Here is a 12,428-nt window from a genome sequence, read left to right on the forward strand (position 1 = left end):
AAACTTACCTACAACAATAAAAATCTTAAATGTTTTAAAACATCGACAAAGTGTAGTGATTTACAAGACGTTTCTGAAATAATCGTCTCTTTGTTCTTAAAGTACCTAATTACGTAAGATTTATGATTTTGACAGCACGAGCCCAAATACAGACAATGAGTTTCGACATTTTGCGCTTAAAACCAAAATGTGGTATTGTGTCAAAAACAGATGGTTCTTTATTGCCAATTTTGAAGTGAGTTAAAATTCGTCAGTTTAAAATTATAGAGCTTTTACTGCGTGCTTGTTTCAATAAAAATTGTACACAGAGGTAATAAATTTTAGATGCTATTAACATATTTTTTATGCAAGAAGCTTTTATAATATAGCTTTACCTAATTAATTATTTAGGCTTCCCTTTTTAATTGAAAGTCTCTTGTGGTAATAAAAAATCCTCAGCATCGCAAAAATAGAAGTCCTTCAATAGATGTCGTTTCAATACCCATAAAATTGTCGTTTATGGCTTTACGAAGACATCAAGTTAGCGGCATTTAAACATCGAATAGAGTCGTATCTGTTTATTAGTTAACAAGAACCCAAACAGTTTCCAGTGAGTCTGATTTACGAGTTATTTTCTAAAGGTAACTCTTAGATGGTAATTACCGACCCTGATAGCCATAATGAAAGGTTTGTCCCACTTAAAGAAGCGATAACATTAACTGGGAACTCGTTGTTCCTATACAGAAAACGGGTTGAATGTTGTTTAGTTTCTCTTTATCATTTACCTGTAGAATAACTGGAATAATTATTACAATTCCGTAAAATATTACGAGGGTTTATAATTTATGAAGATAAACTCGTCTTAAGCTATGATTATTTGAAAAGATAAAGCTCGTCGTTTCTTGTAATCAAACTAATTATGAAAAACGTCTTCGTGCTCATAAATCAAATGCAAGTCGTCAAGTTTGTTCTGAACAAAGCGTCTCATTTATATCGGATGATATCTTAATGGAACGGAAAGTATTTAAATGAAAGCGGACCCATACACCTACGCAGATTTCGAGTTTCTGCGTCCACCTGCCCGCTCGTTATACAAAAAAATCCACAAACAGTACCAGGGTAATGTAATTCAATACGAGCAGATGTGGGACGATAAAAAAATACGGCACCTGCCTGTCTGATACTCCATAGTGACGTAAAATCTGGGGCAGGCAAAGGTGCTAAAAGATCGCTCGTGTTACGCCAACGGCTATAGCTTTTAGATAAAACGACGCAGATACATTGAAGCGGACTGATCGATCCCAAATTGGTTTGCAGATTGACAACAAGAGAGGAGGTCAACCTTTTACTTTGGTAGCTAGGTACGATTTGCGGATTTGGAAGAGATACGATGTAACATGGAATAACGTTGTTGGAATAATAACTATTTGTTTGTTGACTCTCTTTTTGATTCCCTCCGAGTTTTGCTCGTTTTACATGTTCAGCCAGCATTTCTTATGTATTGTGAGTTAACAAGCACTCGAATTCAACGATACAATAACAAAACAATACATGCGATGAAACAGCTGAATTTATTGCGCAACGATAGGACTCTTTATGGATTCTGTCCAATTCAACCAACATTTCACTGTGCCAAATATCAAAGCAAAAACACATGCCCTATGATACCGACAAAAAAAAAACAAATTAATGCTCTTCCACACAACCGCACGACCGGGGAAATAAAAAAACATAACTTTGGTTCCACATTTTCGGTGTTTTTATGCTGTGTGCAACTAATTTCATTTCGATTTGTCACAACATGTTACCATACAGTTTCATCAATGGATGGTACGTATCAGTCAGATTTATGATAAAATCTTTTAGAAACTATATTGAAATCCAGCGCACAGATGCAATCTATAGTCTGATCTATTTGACGCTTCAATATATCCAATCACTCACGTATTACATGTCAGATACACAACATCTGATATTGCTTTTTTTTCTATTCACAACGTACAGTATTCTGCAGATGAGATGTCGATTAAATTTTGTAATCTATTGCAGTAAATGTTAAGCAGACTGGATACACAATACAAACTTCTACGTATCACTTATCGCTTGGAGAACCTTACAAATAAATAAAAACTTATTACGACGGCTGGAAGCTTGTCCTTGCCTTTCCACGCTGAATGTATCAGCCGTTTTCTCTCACGTTATCTGATGTTTCTAAAACGGATTTACTTATCAATCAGCTGCCGTAGCAAGATACCCTAGTTCATGTGATCGCGTTATGTAAATTACAGTTTTATCGAAGCGATTCCCATGGCGTAAGGCGTCTTCTTATATACATATGTATCAAAGCATTTGGTATAATCTTGAGAGTGCGAATGAGAAACACATTTAGTGTGGATTTGATGTCAGCAGTTATTTTAATTCAAGTGTTGTGCAAATCCAGGCATTTTTTTCTATAAAACTACTTCTATTACCGAGGGACATAGTTTGTCCTAGTAACCTGTATCTGTTTAATACATTAATGTATAAAGCAGATCGATATTTCGGTCTAGGCTACAAAGAGATACTAGGTATCGACCAATGATTTTTTACTAAAAGGTAGAACAAGACGATGTATTAATTAATATTAATATCCAGACCTAAACTGAGACATTTCTCTTTGAAACATTTGAAGAAATTCTAAGTACGTTTTCGTAGTATTTTTCCACAGTCAACAAGATCAAATTTCTTTCAATTTGTTTAGACTCTTACAAGTTTACATAAACTCGATAGTTGATACAGAAACATTTATTGAATAGACAAAACAAAGATAAGATTACAAACCGTGTTTGAACATTTAAAATGAGTTTAATATTCAGACCGAAACTAAATACAATCCAACACATAATCTGAGCTAAAATCTAAGTCCTTTACTTAGTGAAATCGTTAGCAATTAGAATAAATTGAACACTAGTAGCCGTTTCAAGGCAGAGTTAATTCAACGTTCCAAGTTTATAGCAACAATGGAGTCAGGGAAGGCGTAGGAACTTGATACCGAGCATGTATGTATGTATGTATCACCTACACCATTGTTCGCCCATGTTATGTAACGTGAATGTTAAATAGTCTCCATATAAATATTATGTATGGCCAGTAAGTTGAACTTTGGCTTTGTTTCTTCTGTGTATATTGAAGACCAGTTTTATGAGCAAGTACTATATTGGAAGCTTTGAGAAAACAGGTGTTTTTCACATATATCAACGTGTATAATAATTCTCAGTAGATAGATATAAGATGCGTATACAAGACAATTACGGGTGTGTTATTTAGGTAAACATCATTTTAGTTTAAGTCAATTTCAAGTGGAAAGTATTCATTTAAGATTTTATCTCCCAGACTTCGTTTGAACCGATATAATCTTTCCATCATAAACTCTGTCTACAATTGAGTATCCGTGACGAAGCCACGAGACAGTAAAAGAGATGTATTACACAGATTGAAATTGAAAGTTTTTAAAGATAAAGGCACTAGTGACAATACACATTACATTTATAAATATTGTGTGTCCGATTTTTTGCCATTAAAGTCCTATAAATTTCTACGATGTTTTCAAAAGAAGAAACGAAATTCTCTCTTTCCGGAATATTAACTTTAGTTTGTAACAAAAAAACCCTTGAACCCGTCTCCGTTCTAAAGGTATCCAGATTAGTCTCGCAGTTTCCCCGACGAAGCTGATTAAATAAGGATTAGGATAACCGTCAGTCAGTTAAGTCCCAATCACCACCAGGTCTTTATTCCATTTAAACTCGACTGTTCGATCCCTTTTTCCATCCGATTCGTAGTTTAATCTAATTACCTCAATCGAATCAATAACGTTTACATTTAATTATCGCTTTATATCCTTCAAAAACATTCAAATTATTTCGCCTTTCTTGTTGCCTTTCAATCAAATTAACTGTTCTTATCAAATTAAACCAGAAACCGTTTCAGATCGATAAGATCTTCAATTTCTTAAACTTTTCACGATATGGAGAACAGTTTCTATAACATATAAGTTAGGGGTCATTGCCAAATACATCCCATTAGTCACCTAATAATCAACACGTGCAGACATTCAAAAATTATGCAAATATAAAATTAATTCAAGTTTAATGCTAGCCATTTGTATTTAGCGACCACCTATTAAACTACAAAGGAAGTCTAGAATCTGAGTGTTGCCTAAATTATGGGACAATGGTTACTGAATATGATATAATTATTTGTGGTTAGAATATTGAGTTGGTGAATGAAACGTTGATAGTTCTTTGTTTAAACATGCAGTTCGGAAGACGTGTCTCGTGTGCTGGTCTTGGTTTCCTGTTTTTTTCTTATTACGGCATAGTTAAGGTTTCTGCATTACAAGATTTGAATGATTGCAATTGAGTTTCAAAAACAAATTGTATCTTTTAAGAACAGTGTGCATGCAATATTCTCATTTCCGTTTCTGGTTTCAAGTCACAAATTCTTATTAGATTTCTTCTTTATATCGTCTTATTAATTACATTAGCGCAGTTCAAACCGTTGTTACGTCGGTTTCCTTCGCTGTTTCTTGGCCGTACTGTACACTAACTAACTACAACAACTCTCTCTGTAAAGGTACAAACACAAACAGAAAATGGCGTCTAAAGTTTCTAGCGCCTGACCTTTTCATATTAGCTATAGAAACCGAGTTGTATGTGGTTGTTGTTGGTTTATCGTATTCCATACGAGTTCGCTACAAATTCATTTATCTCGATCAGCGTTGGTTGTCAATGTTGTTTCAGTTAAGAATAGCCAAGCCTAAAGGTCGGGCGTTCAGGCATACATTGTTCGTTTAGTATAACTATGGCAGGTCCTCATATTGTATACGGATTAGGAGTAATATGGGTGTTAGAACAAAGCTTACATGATGACACGACGTAATTATGGGTTCAGGGTTATTGTACCTTAGGCCTTGTGGGCTCCTTATTAGCAAAGGTTCTTATACTGGATTGATCGTAATGGCTTACAAAGAGCACTTGTTTATCTTAATCATGTTGTATCAGATACATTATACGTGCGATTCCCCGTAGAGCTATTGTTTCTTTAAAGCAAAAATGAACTTATTTACGAACAGTCAAAAGTATCAAACGTACCTTCAAATTATCGATAGCTACAGAGTTTTTTCTGTGATTAGTCTTCACGTTAAACTTTTCAGGTGATTTGCTTTAGACAAATGCCTTAAGCTGTTTGATAGTAAGTATTAATTTTGAACAGTGCGTCGTCATTTAATACGTATTTTGTTATACAGGAATAATATAGTATCTCGATTCCGGTGCTGCGCCGAGCCCAATGATATCATAACGATATTTACAAGTCTAATCAGGTACAGCCATTGATTCTGAATAATAAGCATACCTCTAATATTGTATTAAGGCTTTAACATAGAACCTTTAGCGAGATATAGAGTTTGTGGGTGTGTTCCAATTTATTGCTTGATGCTTTTCATGACATGAAGAAGAAGCTTTTCTATCAAGTGATCTTATTTTTTGACGCCTAATTAAGTATGTATTGCATATTATTATGTGTATTGTTATGTGTAACCGAAGAAATATCTAACTGACAGGGAACATTATATTATTTTATTACCTACTAAAAGCAATCTTTTGGAAAGCTATGTTTACATAAAACACAGTATTATAATTTGACTAATAATAATGTTTTGGCCACAGTTACTATGGCAACTGCTTCTCTACCATATCAATATTCTAGCCTTGAACACAAAGTTATTAGGCCTTCTAACTTTAAGGTCATTTTATATGGCCTTAACTGGACATTTTGATATTGATTACTGTTTAATTTTAGGTCAAAGTGGATTAGGAGAATAATTAAATTTGAATTTAAAAGCATTCTTTTTTATACTTTCTTTGGTGAAAAATGAGAACACAGCTCACATACCGTGGCCTATGGCCTATCTATTCTAACAGACTGTTATTATCTATTATTACTATCCAATCATATTGATTGGAATACCATGGAAAAAGCTCTGTTTATTAGGTAATTCTAACTATCATACTGCAATCTAAATTACCAAATTACCAGTGGTCAAGTTTTTGAGACACTATAACTTTATCAGTAGTCTGAATACACAGTTTACTTCGTTAATATGACAAACCTAATACTTTATGTAAACAGCAAGACATTACTCCACACATTTCAGATACAAAACTAGCAGATACTAACAGAAGCTTTCATAACCACAATGTTTATAACTTTTAAACAACATGAAGTGCATACTAATTGAAAGATAGTTAAACATGTCTTGTTAATTGCTTCTCTATACATAGACTTGCATTTCGTGGTTATGACTCATTTTTGTATGTAATGTAAAGTAGCAAAGCTTTTTTTTAATTGCTTCGCAGAGGTTTAAATAAAGATGTATACGGATTAAGTATTGAGTAATATTGTATATGGAATTAAATTACATTTTTGAATAAAGAACATGGCGAATTTGGATGCAACCTATTCTGTTAATGCTTAAAAATCATGATGTTCAAACATAAGATTTTTCAACAGTGTTCATTTAAGAATAAAAATATTTCTTGGGTTTTGTAATTGATAACATGTGAAAGAAAGAGCTTGTACTTTTTACATTAAATTGCTGACAGAGCAAAGTATAATTACTTATGGCAAAAAGTTAAGGTAATAAATATTAAAACAACTTTTAAGTAATTACTTAAATTAAGGCATTTATGAACACCAATTATTACTACTAATTATAAATATTTTACTTGTCTTTAAAGAGAATGAGTAAAGTAATAACAACACAGTGACTTCATACAAGATCCCAGGAGCCAGTAATAGATGTTGTATGTAGCTCTTGATAAAAACAGTGAGTAACATCAATACAGTGAATGAATCAACTGCAAAAACGAGGCGAGCGCGCCCACGGGCCTCGCACGAGAGCGCCGCGCGCCCAGCGCCAGCCTGTTTGTGTGTGTATGCATTGTGCATGGCGAGAAGTCGTCAAGCCGGTCCCACTATCTAACACCCACTCGACACTCCAGCTACACCGCCGATACCTTCCCCACCGATCCCACTCACGCTTCACCCAACATTTTCAACCATATTCCACTTTAAAATAAATTCATAACACGACAAAAAGAAAGAACATAACTTCGTCTTCGTATTTAGAACACACCGTTACTTATGTTATTTCTGAATGAAAAGTGACTCAGTTCAACCGCAAAAATAAATTCGCCCCAAATTATCCCATTAGGCACACCGGCAAAATTGGCTAAATGATAACAAAATAAATAATGCACACGTAAAAATTACGTACCTTCATTGTCGTTGTTTCCTTCGGCGCTGTACACCGAAGTCGCCAAAACTCCGACGCACAAAATGGTCAGAAACCTCACAATCATTTTAACTGATTAAATTCTCGCACTGAGTTCACAGTTTTATCGAAAATAACAATTTATACACTCGACATAATCAAACCGATGACACTCGCGCTGCTGAGCAGCGATCGGCCTTTCGCAAATGGCGGCGTATGACGGATGTGTTCATCGATTGCACTCGAGTCTGCGCGTTTACAAAGACTCTTATAAAATAACTTGCAACACCGACCACGTGGGAGTTTATTTGGCAACACCATTTGCAAAGATTATAATGTTTTACTCGAAAATATTATAATGAATAAACCAATATCTCCACAGAATCATGTGCATTAATGTGCCTCGAACATTAGGAATTATTTCATCAGACCACAATAATTAACTAATGTTTACTTTGGCAACATGAGTCCAGTGATGTGAACTGCCAAAAATACGTCAACATTTTGTAAATATTTTGAAAGTTTTACTTTATAAAGCTGGTTTGCTTTACTTTAATACCGAATTAAGAAAAACTCATGAAAAAAAACTACATGAATCAATTCTAAGACCGCAATAAAAATAGTGTACTAATTTTGTTTTTATTGATTGTTGAAACGTTTCGTGCTATGATGCGATAAATAAAGATGTAATCAAATGATAAATAAAAAAAAACTTAATATGTACCTGTCTTAATATAATTTTATGAATAACTTTTCTCGTAACACTTTTTTCTAACCAAAGTACGCCTAATACTCCATCAATAAATTTTAATCAAAGCTTGGCTAAAAGTGTTCAAAACCAACTTGATCCTTTATGGAACACTGTAACCGGCATGTGTAGGCGTAGTGATAGGAATTATATTTTAAGTATTGTTTTTTATACTATCAAAATGAAGTAAAAAGATACAACATCAGAAGTAGTTTTAATTTTAAGAAAGAATTGTATGTCCTCATTAAATTAGGGCATTTTTTTAATTGTCTCATAAAAGACGAATATAATGCGGGTACGAAAATAATGGAAATCCCTAAGTAGTTCATAATTGAACTCAAAAATCCGAATAAGTTCGTAGATTATTCATCTATAAAGTCGTGAATAAGCTTTTGGCTTTACGGAATTAATAGATGCCAACAACAGGGTTCCAGAAAGCATGATTCTGCTGTTGGCATTAGCACCTGTATGCAATGTGTCTGTACAGCGCCTTGAAATCATCATTTCTAACAAATATGCTAGCTCACAGATTTTGATTATGATATGTTTATCCATCATTCGCCATTTGATTTATGTTTCAAGTATATTAGATAATATTGCATGTAACTTCATGTCCACAGTTATCCAATACATGATCGCTAGATATTGAATCATGTTAATTATGAGGTAGTCAGAAATATTTCTTACTAACTACTTTGCTGTAACCTACATAAATTGTTGTATCATTCTGGACTTCATGTTGGCATTATTGAGATCCTTTCACTAATTCAATGAGAGAAATTAACTAAATATATAAAAAATTGTAAATTTTATTTTCTTAACATATTAATGAATACTTATTGTATTTAAGTAATTTATTTCTTTGTAACTGCGAAGGAACCTGTATGTTACCCTCGGTTTCTGAAAGTCTGATGTATGACATAAATACATGAATCACCTCTTAAACATAATTTCGTCACTGTGCTTTTTGTCACTAACCAGTCACAGTTTAGTGTAATCGATAACATCAATGGAACAGCCTTTCAGAAACTGTTTAGGATATTAGGCAGTACAATTTTAGGTTTAGTCATTTAAAATTTAATTAAGTGACATATTCTAATCAAAATACTTTTGTAAGTGTTAATTGTAACTTTTATAAGATCGATTCCTTTTAGTATTAGATTTTTTTAAACCAACATTGCAAAAAATTGTTTAAAAAAATGTGTTACTGTTAAAATATTTATTTTTTGTTTAATTTAGTATTATCCATTGTCATTCAAACAAATAACTATTCAAATATCAAGTGTCGTCCTCCGTCCCTTTTCAATAATTTTGTAAGAGTTAATAAGAATAAGGAGAATATCATTACCAAATACTGTTTAAGTGTTTTTTCTACCTCACTCCATTGACAGTACCATGAAATCTATGTATTACATAACTTTTAACCTGTCTGTAGTCTCACTATCATAACATTGGTTAAGGAAGGTACTTCAACTTAACAGGTAATAATTTAAGTTATGGCTTAACTTTATAGTAACACTCGTCTGAACAATTACTAATCAGTGTGTATGAGTAACAACTCAACTTTTGAAGTTACAATACTATTTTAAACATGTAATGACAAATTGGACGGTAACTTTTATTTGAAGAATAGATAATTAATTAACTGTGTAAATTTTCCCAGTAAAAAATGTATTTTGGAAACCTTATTTTTAAGACAAATAAAAAAATATCTTAAAACCATAATTTAACACTCCTTTTTACTAAAGATCTGAGAACACAAAAGCTTGAAAGTTTTATTGCCCCAACTACATTATGTAAATAAATAGTACAGTTAAGAATGCTAAGTGTTAATAATGCCACCTGCTTGTAAATAACTTAGCAAAAACATCAAAATTATTGTTGTACCTTAAAATTTTGCCTTCTGGACTTCTCCCACATATACTCAAGTGGGGTGTGTGTTATAAGTGTGTTTCCCTTAATCCTTGGTATCCATTGTCCTTAGCTTTTTCTCTTTTGTTCTCAATTCATCTCTCACAAAATTCATCCATTTTCTTTCTTTCTCGCCATTATCAAGGGCGTCGCCAAGGGGGGCAGGAAGGGCAGCTGCCCCCCTAGAGATTCTAAAAAACTTGCCAAATATCACGCAACCAAAGTCCTAAGTATTTGACTAGATTCGCTTGAAGTTCAAGCCTTGAACAATCATTCCCATGCGTTGAAACTCGAATGAATTCAACCAATTCCACTCTTAAGAGCCATTTCACAAAATGATTGCGCTCAAGTTTAGGTAAAAGAGTGCGTCATTGTCTATGTGTGCGTAGCGAATCCACACGAATGCAATATAAACAGTGTAACATCAGTAACATGAGAGTCAAGACCGACGAAACAATCTTGAGCCGTTATTGTAATATGTTTTGGTAAAAATTATAGATTATGAAAAATTGAATATTTTATTTAGCGTAATGCGTTTACACATTACGCTAAATAAAATAAACAAAGAAACACTGATAGGTATTATGTAAAATATTTAATAGCGAATGATACTTATAAAAAAATGGTTAAATAGAACACGGGGTGGATGTACAATGGGGCCGGTGTTTCCTTGTCGTCTACGTCGGATCAGATACAAAAGTGCTACCCTCTCCATGCGGTTTAGACAGTTTCTCATTCTAAAATGCTAAAAAAATAACTATTAATTTCCGATATCCGATATCCGGCCTGGAGGAGGATATCACTTCAATGCCGCGCATTGTTGGGAAACAACGTCATCGAAGCAATCACCCAGCAGAAAGCCTTCAGAATTCTGGAAAAGATCATTATATACCATACTTGGATTACAGGACAGTTATTCACATCCTTGAAAGCACGCATTATGTTAAGCTTATTGGCTTAATTATAATAAACATCGTCTGAAAATTACTTAATCAGTTTATGATAAACAACTCAATTTTGAAGTTACAATTCTTATACATAAGACAAATTGGAACGGTAACTTTTATTTGAAGAATAGAAATTAATTAACGGGTAAAATTTTCCCAGTAAAAAAGTATTTTGGAAACCTTATTTTTAGACAAATAAAAAATCTTAAAACCATAATTTAACACTCCTTTTTACTAAAGATCTGAGAACACAAAAGCTTGAAAGTTTATTGCCCCAACTACATTATGTAAATAAATAGTACAGTTAAGAATGCTAAGTGTTAATAATGCCACCTGCTTGTAAATAACTAGCAAAACATCAAAATTATTGTTGTACCTTAAAATTTTGCCTTCTGGACTTCTCCCAACATATACTCAAGTGGGGTGTGTGTTATAAGTGTGTTTCCCTATATCCTTGGTATCCATTGTCCTTAGCTTTTTCTCTTTTGTTCTCAATTCATCTCTCACAAAATTCATCCATTTTCTTTCTTTCTCTGCCATTATTACCAATTTACCATTGTGTGTCAAACTCTTTTGTAAAACTCTAAACCAATTTGTATCAAGTACATCTATTGCATACATTTCATTTTGATTCTACATAGTTACACAAAGATGTAAGATCAAATGATAAATGATTCAATAATAATAATTGTCACTGTTATGTTGTAGGTCAATAATGTCAATTCATGTTTTGTTTTTGCTTCTTGTCACACTTGTAACATAAACTCAAAACAGGTTTTTCGACTTTAACTTGTCTAAAAATGGTTAATGTTTTATAGTGCTTTCAATATTGAATTTGAAAAGGACCAAATAGCTAAAGTTTGTATTTTAAATATTAGTTTTATTGTTATTTAATTTTATATTTAATGATATAATAAGGGCAGGTGAGAAATTTTGCTACAAAGAATAATCTCTTTCAGATGTGTCACAAACCCCTTTCTCAGTGACAAAAACCCCAGTTCTTTCATATACGCTTCTGTATTACAATCTACAAAGTAAAAGTAAGTGTCCAGGATGGTGCAAACACCTTTTCTTAGCAGACAAAGAGTATAAAACACAATGTCATTTAATTTGTAATTATAAAAATATGAACCAATAAAAAAAAGATGGACAAAGCTGTTAAATACAATTACTGTTACAATCACACTTTCTAACAATTATTGCTTAAGTTTATACTTTGAACTGTGTTAATACAATATATGAAACATAAGTGGAGATAGGTCTTTATGTGTAATACAGAAGACAGCTTACAAAGTTGTTTAAACTTGATAACAAAGTGTACATGTTTATGCTTATTCAACTTGCACAGTCTTATAGGAAACTTTACTGAATCTGTGAATGTTGGTCCTTCATACTAGTGTATTTACAATATAAAAATGTGTTTTGTTGTAACAAACTGACGATATTGCTGTCTCGTCAATAGATGTAATAGTTAAACAATAGCTATGGTCATTTATGACTCATGGGGCATTGATGTGGTTGAGATATTAAA

At 32.9% G+C, this 12,428-nt stretch overlaps 1 protein-coding gene across 1 annotated transcript in view; it reads right to left on the reverse strand.

Moving 5' to 3' along the window:
* The window catches only part of LOC113495942 (calsyntenin-1), a 244,186-nt gene extending 236,651 nt beyond the window's left edge, over positions 1 to 7,535 (reverse strand). Inside the window, exon 1 of the mRNA XM_026874947.1 lies at positions 7,295 to 7,535. Coding sequence (XP_026730748.1) covers positions 7,295 to 7,379 — 85 coding nt within the window. The 5' untranslated portion in view covers positions 7,380 to 7,535. The remainder of the gene's footprint in view (positions 1 to 7,294) is intronic.
* Between the last annotated feature and the right edge of the window lie 4,893 nt (positions 7,536 to 12,428).

Source organism: Trichoplusia ni, chromosome 7 (assembly GCF_003590095.1).
Source record: "Trichoplusia ni isolate ovarian cell line Hi5 chromosome 7, tn1, whole genome shotgun sequence".
Taxonomy (NCBI): domain Eukaryota; kingdom Metazoa; phylum Arthropoda; class Insecta; order Lepidoptera; family Noctuidae; genus Trichoplusia; species Trichoplusia ni.